Source organism: Podarcis tiliguerta (assembly GCF_965153285.1).
Source record: "Podarcis tiliguerta genome assembly, chromosome: 7".
NCBI classification, from domain to species: domain Eukaryota; kingdom Metazoa; phylum Chordata; class Lepidosauria; order Squamata; family Lacertidae; genus Podarcis; species Podarcis tiliguerta.
Window position 1 is genome coordinate 83970141 of NC_139540.1, and position 17769 is coordinate 83987909.

The 17769-nt window shown below is 43.9% G+C and overlaps 1 protein-coding gene across 3 annotated transcripts; it reads left to right on the plus strand.

The window, feature by feature from the left end:
* The first annotated feature begins 3702 nt into the window (after positions 1–3702).
* HDAC3 (histone deacetylase 3) lies at positions 3703–16389 on the plus strand. 3 transcript variants are annotated; one of them, XR_014513141.1, is made up of 16 exons: positions 3703–3907; positions 5129–5211; positions 5742–5884; positions 6775–6856; positions 7375–7431; positions 7523–7578; positions 8279–8412; positions 8643–8723; positions 8824–8897; positions 9120–9184; positions 11136–11225; positions 11342–11400; positions 12355–12434; positions 14237–14394; positions 14625–15405; positions 15491–16389. XR_014513141.1 is itself a non-coding variant. In XM_083448765.1 (15 exons), the coding sequence occupies exons 1-15, from the start codon at positions 3853–3855 to the stop codon at positions 14692–14694; spliced, it is 1287 nt and encodes a 428-aa protein (XP_083304891.1). In that variant the 5' UTR covers positions 3751–3852; the 3' UTR covers positions 14695–16389. The 3 variants fall into 3 exon arrangements, 2 of the variants coding, with proteins under 2 accessions (XP_083304891.1, XP_083304890.1); XM_083448765.1 differs by having other exon boundaries at positions 3751–3907; positions 14625–16389; XM_083448764.1 differs by lacking the exons at positions 14625–15405; positions 15491–16389 and having other exon boundaries at positions 3751–3907; positions 14237–14592.
* Positions 16390–17769: the final 1380 nt, after the last annotated feature.

Genomic DNA, 17769 nt, shown 5'->3' on the forward strand with positions numbered 1-17769 from the left:
TGTTTACCTTGTATGCTGCTCTGGGGAAATCCAGAATTTGAGTGTAACTGTAGCTGGGGAGTAGTGTGTAAACTCAAAAATAAAAAGTAGCAGCAAAGACAGGAGTTCTTTATATTTCTAACTCAGATCTTTTATTTAGCCAGAAATATTGTCCCTTCCTTGAAATGGTAAATTTTTACAACATTTATAGATATTCACGACATCATAGGCTATGGTTGATAGAGCATATGTTACGCCAACCCTGTAAAGTCACCCATTTTGTATATACCCATTTTGCTGGGTTGGGGGTGAGGTTAATGCTGAAGTGTAATCCAATGCTGTTATCCTGAAGCAATGATTGTGGTTTTTTTAAAGGGTGTGCGGCAAAAGTGGCTTGCAGTACAGGATGGAGGCATGCTAGCTTCTTGGCACATGGGGTGCTCTTGCCTGCAAAGAGGGAGAGGGGCGAGATGGCAGAGAAGTTGGTGCAGTGAGAAACACGGGAGGGTACACCTGGAATACAGTTTAGTTGCCAGATCTACTAGTAGTAGGCATGTCTCTAATGCTAGTTATGTTTATTCATTTTCTCATACATGCACTGAATAGCAGCAGCAGCAGCAGCAGCACAGTGGTACCTTGGGTTACATACGCTTCAGGTTACATACTCTGCTAACCCAGAAATAGTGCTTCAGGTTAAGAACTTTGCTTCAGGATGAGAACAGAAATCGTGCTCCGGTGGCGCGGCGGCAGCAGGAGGCCCCATTAGCTAAAGTGGTGCTTCAGGTTAAGAACAGTTTCAGGTTAAGTACGGACCTCCGGAACGAATTAAGTACTTAACCTGAGGTACCACGGTAGTAGTAGTAGTAGTATTTGTACTCCGCCCATCTGACGGAGTTGCCCCAGCCACTCTGGCTGGCTTCCAAGGTATATAAAAACATAAAACATTGCACATTAAAAAGCTTCCCTGTACAGGATATTCAGGGCTACAGCCGCTCAGCAGTTTCACTCAACAGCTGCTAAACAGGGCAATTAATGTCTTCCAACCTTAAAAGGTGTGATGGGATTAATGCTGCAACCCACAGACCACAAGTTAATGGGACTTAATTGTCTTAAATGCAAATTCTGTGTTCTAATTGGTTGCTGCACCTCTCTTAGAGGTATAGTCCAGAGGGAACGTTAAGTGTGCAATCATTATGGACATTGAAACACTCAGGCATACTGAGCGAAAGCAGGGATGTCCTAATTAAACTGGGCTTCTACCCAAAGTAATATTTTGTTGAGAGCCAGTGTTGTGTAGTGGTTAAGAGTGGTAGTCTCGTAATCTGGGGAACCGGGTTCGTTTCTCCGCTCCTCCACATGCAGCTGCTGGGTGACCTTGGGCTAGTCACACTCCTCTGAAGTCTCTCAGCCCCACTCACCTCACAGAGTGTTTGTTGTGGGGGAGGAAGGGAAAGGAGAATGTTAGCCGCTTTGAGACTCCTTAAAGGGAGTGAAAGGCGGGATATCAAATCCAAACTCTTCTTCTTATTATTATTATTTTGTGACAGTGGCAAAGGCACACCTGATATGGCACTTCTGGGCCAGGGGAAATGGCTACAGCTAATGTATTATCATGCTTGTCCATATTAAGCAAATTGATTTAATAAGAACTGTTTTAGATGCTTAACTATAGCTGGAGGGCTGTTATCCTCGTTCTATGTTTTGTTGCTTGACACCAATGCAAAATAAAAAATAAAAAAAATAAAAAATGAATTGATCCTTTAAAATGTTTCTCTGTAACATTATATAGATTTGAAATTATGAGGGTTAATTCTGGTTTTCATTACTGCTTCCACAATGGCCAGACATACGGTGTGTTGTTGTTGTTTAGTCGTTTAGTCGTGTCCGACTCTTCGTGACCCCATGGACCACAGCACGCCAGGCACTCCTGTCTTCCACTGCCTCCCGCAGTTTGGTCAGACTCATGTTTGTAGCTTCGATAGCACTGCCCAACCATCTCGTCCTCTGTCGTCCCCTTCTCCTTGTGCCCTCCATCTTTCCCAACATCAGGGTCTTTTCCAGGGAGTCTTCTCTTCTCATGAGGTGGCCAAAGTATTGGAGCCTCAGCTTCATGATCTGTCCTTCCAGTGAGCACTCAGGGCTGATTTCCTTAAGAATGGATACGTTTGATCTTCTTGCAGTCCATGGGACTCTCAAGAGTCTCCTCCAGCACCATAATTCAAAAGCATCAATTCTTCGGCGATCAGCCTTCTTTATAGTCTAGCTCTCACTTCCATACATCACTACTGGGAAAACCATGGCTTTAACTATACGGACCTTTGTTGGTAAGGTAATGTCTCTGCTTTTCAAGATGCTGTCTAGGTTTGCCATCGCCTTTCTCCCAAGGAGCAGGCGTCTTTTAATTTCGTGACTGCTGTCACCATCTGCAGTGATCATGGAGCCCAAGAAAGTAAAATCTCTCACTGCCTACATTTCTTCCCCTTCTATTTGCCAGGAGGTGATGAGACCAGTGGCCATGATCTTCGTTTTTTTTTTATGTTGAGCTTCAGACCATATTTTGCACTCTCCTCTTTCACCCTCATTAAAAGATTCTTTAATTCCTCCTCACTTTCTGCCATCAAGGTTGTGTCATCTGCATATCTGAGGTTGTTGATATTTCTTCTGGCGATCTTAATTCCAGCTTGGGATTCATCCAGCCCAGCCTTTCGCATGATGAATTCTGCATATAAGTTATATAAGCAGGGAGACAATATACAGCCTTGCCGTACTCCTTTCCCAATTTTGAACCAATCAGTTGTCCCATATCCAGTTCTAACTGTAGCTTCTTGTCCCACATAGATTTCTCAGGAGACAGATGAGGTGATCAGGCACTCCCATTTCTTTAAGAACTTGCCATAGTTTGCTGTGGTCGACACAGTCAAAGGCTTTTGCGTAGTCAATGAAGCAGAAGTAGATGTCTTTCTGGAACTCTCTAGCTTTCTCCATAATCCAGCGCATGTTTGCAATTTGGTCTCTGGTTCCTCTGCCCCTTAGAAAACCAGCTTGCACTTCTGGGAGTTCTCGGTCCACATACTGCTTAAGCTGCCTTGTAGAATTTTAAGCATAACCTTGCTAGCAAGTGAAATGAGTGCAATTGTGCGGTAGTTGGAGCATTCTTTGGCACTGCCCTTCTTTGGGATTGGGATGTAGACTGATCTTCTCTAATCATCTGGCCACTGCTGAGTTTTCCAAACTTGCTGGCATATTGAGTGTAGCATCTTAACCGCATCATCTTTTTATTTTTTATATATATATTTTGATTTCATATTAGTTAATCTGGAACACCTTTGTGGCTCCATCTAGCTTTAATTGTGTCTCTGTCCACCCCTGGAATGAGGGAATGTGAACAGAAAGGTTATCTACCCCTGGTTTTCCCTTCTTTCTCTGAACCTTTAGTAATCGTATACATAAACAGATATCGACATCTACAGATATGTAATTACTTCCTATTCTGTTCTCTTTTCTTGAGCCTTCGCTGCAGCTGGCTCAAAACAGGACCGCCGCAAAGATCGCAGCCTGTGCGCGTGCGCGGGGCAGAGAGGGGCGGAGCCACGATTTACTTTCATTACCGACGCGCCAATCCCGACCGACGGAGGCCAAGCAAGTTGTGCTATAACTCCGCCCACGCTCCTCCCACGAAGAGCCAGGTCTCTCGTTTTGGGTCTCGCGAGAGCGGCCTGGCGAGAAGCCAGGAGGAGCCCGGGCGAGCGTGCGGTGTTGCGCTTCACTTGTGGGCGGAGCCTCCGTGTGTGCGTCGGCGGCGTGGTGACGTCGGCGGCGTGGCAGCGCGCGGGTCGCCCGTTACTCGGCGGGGCCGTTCCGCGAGGGGTTGCCATGGCGAAGACGGTGGCCTACTTCTACGACCCGGACGTGGGCAACTTCCACTACGGTGCGCGGCGCGGCGGCGGGTTCTGCGGGGCCGGTGCGAGGGGAGCCGGGGGTGGGTCGGAAAAGGCCGCAGGTCGGGTCTTGCCGTGCGGAGCCGAGCGGGCCGTCTGCTGCCGAGGGGCCCTCCGCCTCTGCCCTTCAGAAAACAGCCCCCGCTTTAAAAATAAGCAGCAAGAGTTCCAGTCACGGAGGTTTCGCTTCCTCCCCAACCCCTTTTAAATCCACTCTCGTGGATCTTCTTTATTTATATCTAGTTTTAACTCTGCAGTCGTTTGATTGCCTCTTCATGGTTGTATTTCCAGTTCCGAGTCCCCATTTGACATAGTCATAATAAGTAAATTAATAGTAATAATGATCTGGGAGAAGCCACCAAGATGGCCCTCTCCTGTGTTCCTAACCAAGCATGCCAGTGAGGGTGGTGGGAATTGAAAGGATATTTTGACTGAACCAAAACAAAACCACACACCACCACAAACCATACATACATTATGTGGAACCTGTATTTACTTAATTTAGAGAACACTCTTACAATAAGTTTCGGATGCCTGATGATCGTATTCCAAAGCAACTACTCTGTTCCGAATTAAAAAATGGAAAGCGTAATGCTGGTGGTCAGCAAGAGAGGTTGAAAGACTGTCTCAAGGCAAATTTTAAAAAATGTAGTATAAACACTGACAACTGGGAAACACTGGCCTGCGAGCACTCCAGTTGGAGAACAGCCTTTACCAAAGATGTCATGGGCTTTGAAGACACTCAAACTCAGGACAGAAGGGAGATACATGCTAAGAGGAAGGCGTGCTTGGCAAATCCACACCGTGATCAACTCCTGCACGGAAACCAATGTCCCCACTGTGGAAGGATGTGCGGATCCAGAATTGGCCTCCACAGCCACTTACAGACTCATTGTTAAAACCGTGTTTATGGAAGACAATCTTACTTGGCTATGAGTGATTGCCCAAGAAGAAGTTAGACAATGAATGAAACTAATTGGTACTTCACTCAACTGTTCTTAACAATGTAAATCTTAATCATTGGGCTATACTTCTACTATAAGGGACTCATATGTATCAGCATAATGTTCTCCCACAATACTATTTTTATCTCTGTTTGCACTTCTTTCTCTATGGACGAGTGCTGGTAATAAGCTAGGTCTTAATGAACCTTTGATTCTGGTATGGGGATGTTGATTTCACAGTGTTTTTTTTCTTTCTTATTGTGTTAGGAGCGGGACATCCCATGAAGCCTCATCGCTTGGCACTGACCCACAGTCTGGTTCTGCACTATGGACTCTATAAGAAGATGATTGTAAGCATTGCATTTACTGGGTCAAAGACAGCTGCTGGTTTCAAGGCAGTAATATTTATTTTAGGACATTTTTATCCATTCCTTTGTAGGTATATTTCAGAATCTGCATACACTACATGTAAAGCCTCTCACAAAGTGTGGAATCACTGGAGGCAGGACTCAGCAATTTTATTGACTTTGCCACCAAGCCAAAGCATTTTAGTTTTCTGACCTTCCCCTTTCCAGTTTGTGCTAATAAAGCCCCCGTCCCTTTCCCACAGTTGTTACCTATTTGGCTGGGATACCCAACTTTGAGAGTGGGAATTGCTGCACAATTGCCAGGACAATTCCTATCCACCTCTGTAGCTTCAGGTCTGGGAGGAAGGCTCTGTTCATTAAGTTCATAAAACTGCAACAGCTCACTTGCCATGGTGAGCATAAATATAGAAGTCTGACTAGGGATAGTGTAAACTGGAACTTTGAGTCTGACAGCTGTACAGCCTTGCTCTGCTGTTGAATTCAGTCCTGAATGGGAGGAATTTCTCTTGCAGGTATTTAAACCATATCAAGCATCTCAACATGATATGTGCCGCTTTCATTCAGAAGATTACATTGATTTCCTTCAGCGAGTGTCTCCAAATAACATGCAAGGATTCACCAAGAGCCTCAATGCTTTCAATGTGGGGGATGACTGGTAAGTGCTGCATACCTTCTAGATGCATCAGGTAGATAGGACCCAAAATGTGTGGTGTGGGCAGGGTGGATATTACAGAGGTCCCAAATGCCTGCTCAAACAAAAAAGTACTGGTCTTTCATTGCAATATTGTTTGTTTCATTTTTTTGTAAATGACTTGGGGGTTCTGCATATAATCAAGTGGTTTTAAATTTTTGCTAAATAAATCTACTACAGATGTGAATGACAGAAGAAATAAGATAATGTCTTTGTTTGGTTAGAAACAAAGATTTACATGTGGAAATATATGTGAGGATGTAGAAGGGTAGATGATTGACTGATGCGAATGTGGTGTGAGAAGGGAAATGGAATGCCATGGAGAGAGATTGACTAGGGGGAGATAAGTGGAAGGCACTCATTCAACCTTTATTCATGTGCTCTATGAACATAAGCCAACAGTAAATATTTGCTTATTTTCGTGGCTTCACCAAGGAGACTCCTTAGGGTAGTGATAAAGCGGGATATCAAATCCAAACTCTTCCTCTTCTTCTTCTTGTTTTTTCAGGGTACTTGGAGCATCTCTGGAAACACAGTTGTGTTTCCAATTGTGGGTGATGCCCAGCCCCTGCTCCATAATTGGGAGAGGGCTTGTCATGTTTGCTGGGGATAGGCACTTGCCTTGGCAAGTAGAACCATGGACCCTTGCAGATGAAGAGTTCTGAATTATTAGACGACTTGCACACTCCTATTTCAACTGTGGCTGCTAAACAAAAACGTTGCCTTGCCTGTCTTGTGTTTCTTATTCACATCTAGTGATATGGTCGGATCTTCCATACCCAAATAGCTATTTCGGATTGGAAAGTTTCTGCCATGTTATCCTGAACTAAGTGTAATTTTGTGTTCTCTCATAGTCCAGTGTTCCCAGGGCTGTTTGAATTTTGTTCTCGATATACTGGGGCTTCATTGCAAGGAGCAACACAACTGAATAATAAGGTAACAAGGTGATGTCATCTTCACCTTCTTCATATCCTTAAGTTGCTGTCAACCAGGTCGCTCTAAAAATTGCTCTGTAATTTTTTTGTGCAACTAAAATGGTATTCATAAGCATTGACTCTGGGGGAACTTCATGATATCTGATATGGCGTGGTGGGGTACTCAGGAACCCCCCAGTTCAAATCCTATCTGGGGCATGAATTCACTTGGTGGTTTTTAGCCTCCCATCTCCAATATGGAGGTACTAATTCTGACCTACTTTATAGGTTTTTTTTGTGAGAAGTGCAGTGAAGTGCTTAGAATGCTAGGAAGTATAAATGCTAAATACTCTCATGGGTACCAAACTATAACTCAGATAGCCTTAACAGTTGTTTGTTGTTGTTGTTGTTTTGCAAAGGCAGTCAGCAGAGTGGATGGGATAGCTTAGGATATAGGGATTCATCATCCCTTGGTAAGTGTTGCTGTTAAGGCAGCATAATCCTCTTTCATTTGAGCTAATGTCCTCCTTCTGTCTTTAGATCTGTGATATTGCAATAAACTGGGCTGGAGGTCTTCACCATGCCAAGAAGTTTGAGGTAATGAGGCAAGTCTACTTTCCTTGCTTTGGAGGGCAAAGAAAACTTAGTTGCTTTTCACTGACTCACTTTTGCCTTTTTTGTGTTTCAGGCTTCTGGGTTTTGTTATGTCAATGACATTGTGATCGGCATCTTGGAGCTTCTCAAGTAAGGAGTTGGTGCAAGCGGTGCATAGGCGGGGGGGGGGGGAGTTGGTGTTGCTGTAAATGGCATAATGGAGCTGCACTAGAGATTGTGTGCCTAAATGGCTTCTCTTGTGCTGGTGGCCCTTCCCATTCCCTTTCCATTGAACCTTCTTCAAGTGTTTGATCATAATGTGATAATTCTTGTTTATTTGTGTCTGGCTGAGTCCAGATGTGGTACGCTTCTTTCCTACCTGCACTTTTTTGTTCCAGTTTAAGAAATGCAATAATTAAGCCCTGGCTTGGCATCTTTTGGTGCAGTCTTGTGTTTGAAAACCCCACCTTGAATGGGGTTTGGATCTGGTGCACTTTATGCTTGCTTAACTTAAACTGGCATAAATTACACTGGCTTCCACTACTTGACATTGCTCCCTTCATCAAGAAGACTAAGTTATTCCTTCCTCCTCCTCCAGTCTGGCTTTACAGATAATTTAAACACATTACCTGCTTGCCTCCAATCCCATTCCCTATCTGCTGCCCAACTATAAATTACATACAACTGTTTCCCTTTCTGATCTACGACATGAAATGCACCTTTTTGGTGAGTAAGAAACTTGGATTGGCAACTGAGTGAGGGGAGTGGCTGTGCAGCTTGGATACAGGATTTCACCCTGGTGTTGCCAGCTTCCACCTGCTTCTCTAACATGTCTTTGGGTTTCTGACAGATATCACCCACGTGTACTGTACATTGACATAGATATCCATCATGGAGATGGTGTTCAGGAAGCTTTTTATTTGACAGACCGTGTCATGACGGTGTCCTTTCACAAATATGGAAACTACTTCTTCCCTGGTACAGGTAAAAAACTTTTTATTGCTTATTAATAAGCTGGATTAAAGATGCAATACAGATTTCATTTTGGATACCTGCAGAGTGCTTAGATATAGGATAGGTACCTTAGTGTGGGGATGTTCCAGTGGTTAGCTGAAAACAGAGATGGGATTTCTTCAGGCTGTGGATTAGCTAGGATTACCTATTTTAAAAATCAAAGTTTGAATTCTGCACTTTGCCCTGCTTCCACCTGCTAGGTGACATGTATGAAGTGGGAGCTGAGAGTGGCCGTTATTACTGTCTGAACGTACCTTTGCGTGATGGCATCGATGACCAAAGTAAGTGGAAGGCTTCTCTTGGGCCTTGCTGGATACTCTGACTTCTGTGCAGATTGCAGCAGAGGAGCTATAACAGCAGAGTCTTGTCTTCTCTTTGAAGGTTACAAACACCTCTTCCAGCCAGTCATTAATCAAGTGATAGAGTTCTATCAGCCCACGTGCATAGTGCTGCAGGTAAGAGGATGGAAGACCTAAGCAGTGAGAGTCATGGGTGTGGACTTGAATTTCCTTTGGTGGTCACACAGAAGAACTAGTGGGGGGAGGGTTGGGAGATAGGTGGGCTGGCTGGGATGAGATGCGTTCCTGATATTCTGTTGTGAGTGTTTTGGATAATCAGTAGCTAGTGCACCGATACTGTTGTTTTCTCCTCATTTCTTCTTCTTTGCCTCCATTAAGTGTGGTGCTGACTCGCTAGGTTGTGATCGTCTTGGTTGCTTTAACCTCAGCATAAGAGGACATGGGTGAGTCCCTTTAATGAGTTGAGTAAAAGGGCACATTGGAACTGAAACGGATGTGATTGGATCTCCCACCTTTTTTACCCTTTAATGCAGCTGTGGGAGCTTCACATTTGTTTGGACTAGTGGTGCTGGAGGGGTGAGGGAGAGGTTGATCCCTCCCACAAAGTGACTATTAGCCCTGCAGCAGAAAAACACAGTGGAATTAATTGGTGTGTATGTGATTGAAAAACAGTATGAGAAGAAGTTTAACACCCCACCTGTTCTGCTTCAGTAAAATCTGCTTTCTGATGAACTTGCTATCGCCCCCCCCCCAGTGGAAAAATGCAGGTGTACTATATTTCTTTCCTGATATAGGCTAAATAGCTGCTTGCTATGGTGAATGAACTATATTGCAAAAACAGTGCTGCTGGTCTGATAAAAATCAGAGCCTTTGTGGTTGCTTCAGTTAAAAATAAAGCGAAGCTGGAAGGGTTGGCCTCCTTGCATTCTGGTTGCTTTTGAGGGGTTGCTTTTCGAGTGGGGAGAGGTGGCAGGGATTGCTTCTCTGCTCACCTAGTGGTCCATCCTTTTTGCTTGCTTGCTTGCTGCCTGCCAGCCATGTGGAGCTGGGGGTGTCCACTTGCTTCACCCCTTGAAGGGGTTCTGCGTGGAATTGGGAGAGATGCACTTGAGCAGAGAGATGAGAAATGCATGTGTAGTGTTGTGTTTGTATGAGAGAGAGCTGGAAGGGGGAGAGTCATGCGTATGGTCTGTGAGAGACTGAGATACGTATGTGAGCAAGAAGTACAGATGAATGTGTGCTTTGAGAGAGGGAAAGATGCACTTGGTCAGAGAGGGAGAGGCATTTGTGAAGTGTGTGTGAGAGACGGTTCTGTGTGTGTGTGTGTGTGTGAGAGAGAGAGAGAGAGAGAGAGAGAGAGAGGTGTGTGTGTGGCCACCTTGTTTATTTTTCCTAATAGTGTGAAATAATTGCCATGTGATCTCCACAAGCAGGACATAGCTTATTTCCCACAATAAGCATGAGGGCTGGAAGGGGGAAACAGCAGTGCGTGTACTTGCTCTAATTGTGCTTTGCCCCAACGGCAGTCTTTTTGTGACAGGCACTTCCCCCAAATTCAAAATGTGCCCACTGCTCCAAAAACTTGGGCGACCCCTGCATTAATGTATCTCTGTGTCACATCTTTTTTGGTCCTTGGTACTTAACAGTCTGAAACCCTGTCTCTCTGCCTCCCCATTCTGAGAATTGATTCTCATCCTGGCTCATGAGGATTCGTTTCTGATTTTCTGGGCAATAATGTAGTGTTAGGTCAAACTTTGTTGATTTGGTGCTTTGTAGCAGTGATGGTGTTGTTGTTCCACTTTTGTTAACATGTTTGGATCAGTTGTCCCCTCTGTAAGCAGGTGTGTTCTATAAGGCACACCTGCACAATTATCTGCTTTGCCACAAAGACAAGATAAGCAGAGAGTTTACAGGTTTTGGTTGTTCTTGATTAATCGTGTGTGCCTCCCACAGTTATACTAAGAATTACCTTGGGGTGGTACAGATGGGTTAATAGTACATACCTACCTAGGCTCTCTTTACTTTTTTTCAACCTTCACCTTTGAAGTCAGTAGTGAAAGAGCAGCATTTAGCTCAGAATAAGTTATTGTGTGTATTTATACATAATATACATTACTCAATCTTTTCAATATTTAGGACTTTAGAAATTCACACTGACTCTTTGTGCTGCATATATTTTTCTGGGCTTTTGACCAGTCTGAAATAAATCTCCCACTTTTAACGCGCTCAGGAGCATACACCTGAGTAAATAGAGCCTGTGTTGTTAGGTTTTGGAAGATTTACAAATAACTATTTGTAGCCATATGAAGGGTGATGGTATATGTACAACACATAGATGAATGTAAGCAAGTTTGAGAGGAATTCATTTCTGAATTTTATAATTTTGAATCCTAGGGAATGTGTAGAATATGTAAAGAGTTTCAACATACCCCTCCTGGTGTTAGGAGGAGGTGGCTACACAGTTCGCAATGTGGCCCGGTGCTGGTGAGTCTTCTGGAAGCTTTTGTTGATAATGGGTTGGGGCTTTACCTTCCTTGGATATAAAATGGCACAGGTTTGTGTCATGTGAAGACTTCACTGTAGTCTGCCTTTCATTTTAGGACTTACGAAACATCATTACTTGTAGATGAAGCAATTAGTGAGGAGCTTCCATATAGTGGTAAGTTGAGGACCTACATGTTCAAACGTCACTGCTGTCACTTGTAGCATATTTAGTTTCCCCAAGTTATTAGTATCTAGATAACTTAGGGGGATAGTTCAAAAGCAATGACAAGGCTTCGTGGAGTAGCTGCTGCCACCTGTAGAACCTTGTTGCATGTGCTGGCCAGGGCAGTTGTGGTGTGCAAAGGAAAATGTCAGCTCAGGTCCTGGTTGGGCCCATTGTTATCATGTGGCAGCAGCCCGGCTGATTTGGGTTCTAGCCCACCTCTACCCTGAAACACTCCCTTTTGGAAGTTGCTCTTGGCTGCTGCTGCTAACAATGCTGCCAGTGGTAGCTTGTGCCCCTTGTTAGGGCAGATACAGTGGGGAACCTCTTGCTGGTGGAACTGCCCTGCCAACAAGGGCAGTGTCTCTGGGTTGGGCTGGGTGCAGGGATATCTCCACCTCATCCAAATTCTCCAGCATGATTTGTTGGGGGTTGGGGTTGGTTAATCTGTAATTCAGCAGCAGCATCTTTCAGTTGTTTCAAAATATAAGGGTTAAGCAGATTTACGTGGTGGAGGTGGCGACCAACCTTTGGCCAACCTTTTCATATCTGCCTATGCTTTTCTAATTATTGGAGGCAAATTATTTTAAACCAGATTATTTAATCCTGTTACTTTTTCCACTTGGAGTTGTCAGTGGTTATTACATTTGCTCATCAATATTGATTCCCAGTAATTCTGTGTTATGCAAACCGGAAAACTGATGGCATAATCAGCTGATTTCATTCATTTACATAAAGGGAGCCAAGGCATTGAGAGAGATTGCTCCTTCAGGAGAGTGGAGCTGCAGCTTGCTGTTCAGTTAGTTGTTGCATGGGCTTGTAGAGTTGTTTGAAAGGGGTTGTGCATTTTAAAATGTATAAACATCAGTATGCATGTATCCACACTAATTGTCTGTCTCTACGCAGAGTACTTTGAATACTTTGCTCCAGACTTTACCCTCCACCCTGATGTCAGCACTCGAATTGAAAATCAGAACTCGAGGCAGGTAAGTAACTTTGGCCATATATATTTCACTTAGCTCTGCTTTAGCCTCCCACCATGTCTTCTGCCTTGACATTTTCAAAAGTTGCAGCATTGGTGTTTCTGGTTTCCCAAAGCCCATTCCAGGCAGTAAGAGCAGGCCCTCCAGATGTTTTGAGACTACAATTCCCAACATCCCTGAACACTGGTCCTGTTAGCTAGGGATGATGGGAGTTGTAGTCCCAAAAAATATCTGGAGGGCCGAGTTTGCCTATGCCTGAGTAAGAGTGATTGGGATCATTCTGAACCTGCAAATTCATTTTGGGCAAATAGTTGTTATTATTATCATTGTTAATTTCATTCTATACTGCTTTATATTTTTAAGGAAAAAAATCTCAAAGTGGTTTACAACCTTCATTAAAACATCAAATAAAACATTACTGAAGAAAGTCAAGTACAGTGGTGCCCCGCAAGACGAATGCCTCGCAAGACGAAAAACTCGCTAGACGAAAGAGGTTTCCGTTTTTTGAGTCGTTCCGCAAGACGAATTTCCCTATGAGCTTGCTTCGCAAGACGAAACGTCTTGCGAGTTCTTGCGAGTTTGTTTCCTTTTTCTTAAAGCCGCTAAGCCGTTAATAGCCGCTAATAGCCGCTAAGCCACTAATAGCCGTGCTTCGCAAGATGAAAAAACCGCAAGACGAAGAGACTCGCGGAACGGATTAATTTCGTCTTGCGAGGCACCACTGTATACATTCAAAGCAACAGGAAACTAAAATATTATCTTAAAAGATTTCAAAATAAAACATTACCAAAGAGGTCAGCTATAAAATGCACATTTAACACAGCCAAGTTAGGAAAAAAATTATCTTGACCATTTCAAAAGAAAACATTGCTAAAGGAAGTTCCACTATAAAATGCATATCTAGAACAGCATAATAAGCAAGAGAATAAAAAATTCTCATAAGCGTAGAAGACACCAAGATCAAGCAGGACCACCCAGCTGCAATCTTGATATTTTAAGAGGAGTGTGACTCCTGTCGAAATTGGAATATACTGAGCACTGCCTTTCTAATTCTATGAACTGCCTGCCAAATGTACCTAATATATTACATGGACTTCACATTGTTGGATTTCATCCAGATCGTTACTAATCACCTGATGTCATAAGTGACAATTAAAGGGATTTTAAATTTATGTTACAAGTGTCACCGTGCTAAGATTAGCAATGGCCCTGTTGAGAGAGACAAAAGACAGCAGAAGGAGCTCCTATCTTTGCTCTTAGATTGGAGATAAGCTCTCTGTCTGCTCTTTGATTTTAAAAGCAGCATTTTTCTGTACCCCACACAAACTCTGAGTGGGTGGAAATGCTGCCTTTTGCTCTGAAGGAGTAGGCAGAGGGCTTATCTCTAAACCTAGTGCTGCTGTGCTTAGCACCAAGATCCTAGACCTAGATAAAGGACCCATCTGCTCCTTAGAGAGGAATTTTATTTTGTTTCTGGAGTGCTCTGTTTGTGTGAGAGAGGGGAGAAGAGGGGCGGTGCTGTGTCCTTGGTGTCTGGTACATGTTTTGTGGATGGGGGTGGTGATGTGATTTTGCTTCCCACTCCCTTAAGAGTTTTGCTTTTGTTTTGGCCCTGGCAATTTGGACAGGTTCCTCTCGGCCCTTGGGCCAAATGGCTTCTCTACTTCTGCAGTAAGAGAAAATCTAGTGCCCTTGGCATTTCTGATAGCCAGGCAGGAGTGGTGGCTGGAACTTTATAAACATTTTCATACCTGAAGGCCTCTGTGATATGACCTGCTGTCCCCCCCCCCTTCTCTTCTGACCAGTACTTAGATCAAATTCGGCAAACGATATTTGAGAATTTGAAGATGCTGAACCATGCACCCAGTGTCCAGATCCATGACGTCCCTTCTGATTTGCTGAATTTTGATCGCCCAGATGAGCCTGATCCTGAAGAGAGAGGTTCTGAGGAGAACTACAGCAGGCATGTTTCTGTTTATCCCTCAAGTAGAAGCGTCCCGTGTTTGCACCCCAGCCCAACTGGAGGAACTATGATATGTGCCTCCCAGAACCAACACTACATTGATTTGGGCTTTTGCTTATTGTTTAGATTGCTGTTTTCCAGAAGCATGTAGTTGCTGCAGTTTTGGGTGGGCAGGTTTCCAGTGTCTGTGCTTAATTTTTGGCCTCCTCCTGTGTTAACTTGTCTTGCAGGCCGGAGGCTTCAAATGAGTTCTACGATGGTGACCATGATAACGATAAAGAAAGTGATGTGGAGATATGATGCCTGAATCATGGGAGTGTGAACAGTGTGGAGATCACAGGATGGTGGTGCTATAAGGATGCAGCGGGTTCCAGTGGAAAGCCTCTGTCCTGTCGCTAAGTGATGGCAGCAGGACTGCTGAATCATGCAATTACTGGGGCGCAAAAGACATTGAGAGGTTTATGGTCCTCCCAGAGCCTTTCCCACCCCTTGAGACTGTGCCTTTGCCACTGTTTGTGGAAAAAGAATTTCATAATTTCATGTTCACACAAGTCTGTTTCACTGCTGTGTGACCAGCTGTTGGGTCTCATTCTGCAGTGACTTTGTCTCTCCCTTGCAGACAACAAGAAGCACTGTTGCACTTGGACATTTCTTCTGACTTCTTTTGAAACAGGTTTGTGTACGTGAGGTGTTCTGCTGAAGCAGCTGGTTTTAAATCCCCAAAAAGCTGCAGTGTAAAAGTCAGTCGTTTGCCAGTTTTTAAGCCAACCAGAGTCCCGTGTTAAAGTAAATCAGATAAAAGGGAGAACCGGATAATGGTTAATATTTTGCTGAGCCAGTAATGGAGGTTGGAACGGTCAGTTTTGCGGCTGACCCAACAGTGCTGGTTCATTTAGCACAGATTTCTTCATAGGAGGTTATTTTTGTAGCAGCTCATTTTCAAAATCAGGGCATGTTGAAAAAACTTATCTGTGTGGGATATTTGAGGGACAGAAGGCTGGGGGTGGGTGGGTGTTGTTTCTTAATATTTCTTCTGGTAACACTGCGTACTTGGTACCAAAGTGGCATCCCAAAAAAAAATCCCTTGTCAATGGAGAATTTTGTTTTGCATGAGTGTTGATTACATTCACACACTAGTGCAGGGTTTCCCAACCCTTGGCCTCCAGCTGGTTTCATACTACAATTCCCATCATCCCTGACCACTGGTATTGCTAGCTAGGGATGATGGGAGCTGTAGTCCAAAAACAGCTGGAGACCCCAAGGCTGGGAAACGCTGGATTGTGCACCTATGTACAACTCAGTGTACCCCCAAGAGTGACCTTTCCACAGACGTCACCTTTGGTTTCATAGAGGTCATGTTGCTTCTCAAAAGAATGTTACATGGATTGTAGGGAGAGACCTGGGCCAAAGATGTTGTTGTGGAAAGTCTTCCTATTGTTGAGCTTCTCCCTTCTGTGACCCGTTACATATTTTAATGAATCATGCTTTCTGAGCATGTGTTCAGGCAGAGGCTTTGTTCCTAAATAAATTTTAAGGAACTTTATGAAAGGAAAGCTTCCTGTCCCCTCTTCCCCCCTGAACCACATTCCATATTGTTCAGGAAGGCCCCCCCAGACCACCCAGAGAGGATTTTCTTTTTCAGGGTAAGGGGGGATGCACACAGTGGGGAGAAGTGGACAGGAAACATCTCTTCCACAAACTTCCTTAAAAATAAAGTTCTTTTTGGATCCAAGCAAAAATTTGAAAGGCTTCTCTAGTTTTAACTGCAAGTTCTCCTTCCTTTGTGACTACATAGCCATTGATGCAATGTGTGCCTCAGTTTGGCTGTGGTCTTACTGGTCTTAAGCTGTATGTGTACGTGCAGATCCTTGCCATCAGTGTTATGAAGACTTCACTGCGGGTAGAATGGCAGAACAGCAACTGATCTTTTCTTCCTTATGCTCATATTTTACTAATGCTTTTGAAATATTAAACAACAGGATGGTGTTTTTCTTACCTGTTTTGTGTCTTTCCTTCTCCCCCTGCCTCTTGCATTGACATGCGCTCATGCAGCCTGTACAGCAGACTCATTGACCAGATGTGGCCCCCACATGCCTCTCTTTCTGGCCCTCAGAACTCTCCTCATGCTTGGCCCTTCACTGGACCTGTTTCACATCCTTCTTGAGTGTTTTTGCCTGGCTGGTATTTGTCCTCAAACTCTTGCTTGTCTGGAGGGGATACAAAGGACTGTATAGAAAGTAGCCTGCTGTAGAAACATTTGCCTTTGTTGCCACTTTGCCTCCAGCCCTGCTTGTCACTGACATGTGGCCCTGGGAATAATAAAATTGTAGAATTGGAAGGGACCCCAAGGGTCATCTAGGCCAACCCCCTGCAGTGCAGGAATAAATGACCAGAAGGGAATTTGGCCCTCCAGCTGTAAATGGGTTCCTCATGTGTGATGTACAGTCACTTTCAGTCCTTTTTAAAAATTCTTATAGTAATGGAGCCCAGTCTCTTCTTTCACTTCTACAGGGGGTATGAAGTTACTTTTCATGGTTGTAGAAGCACTGTGGCACAAAGTGCTTTTTTTGCCACACATTCAGGAAGTGTGTGGGTGCATGGGCAGTAACTGGAAACTGCAATACACACTCCCTTAATTTACTGTCTGAAGGACATATGCGAGGTTCTGTAAAGCTGAGTTCAAGCAGCCTAAGCCTCTGAAGACAGGGGCAATATTCACCACAAGACTGCAGACAGTATGTTGAAATGAAGGATTATTCACCCAGAAGTGTCCAAAATGACATGGTTCTAATTGCAACATCAGTTTCCTCTGATCTCAATATTGCTCATCCATGTATGTAGTTCAAACTTAAAATATTAGAGCACAAGTTACAATGACTGATGTAAAATGGAAACATCTAAATTTAAAAATATAATTATATCTATAGCAATACTCATCCAAGAACGTGACTGCTGCAGAGTGAACAAAACAAAACAGTGACATGTTGGTACATAACTAGTCCCGCTGCTGCTAATAGCATGACAAGATGTCATAGTTCTAGATAATGGCTTCATTTACAGTCTCCAGAATGGGGCAAAAAAAAAAAAAAAAAAAAAGCAAAGAAACGTGTGCCCTAAAACCAGTTTGTCAGTATACATGTTTTTGTACAGCTGGTATACTTCCCTGTGGGTACCATTCAAAGAGTCTAAAACATGAGCCATAATCTCAATCCATGACCACCCCCCTTAATAAAGCGTTGGGGAGCTATGCCGACCCTCCGACAGGTTGCTTGCTGCTCCAGCTTCCCTCATCCCTTTGGGGCTGCTTCCAACCCTACAACTCTATGTGATTCAATTCTGTTATCCTTCACCATTGGCTGCACTTGTTGGGGCTGA

Coding starts and splice junctions, on each gene's coding strand:
- HDAC3 (XM_083448764.1), top strand. CDS start 3,853: ATGGCGAAGACGGTGGCCTACTTCTACGACCCGGACGTGGGCAACTTC. Junction 3,908..5,128: donor CGTGGGCAACTTCCACTACG/GTGCGCGGCGCG, acceptor TTATTGTGTTAG/GAGCGGGACATCCCATGAAG. Junction 12,435..14,236: donor AAAATCAGAACTCGAGGCAG/GTAAGTAACTTT, acceptor TCTTCTGACCAG/TACTTAGATCAAATTCGGCA.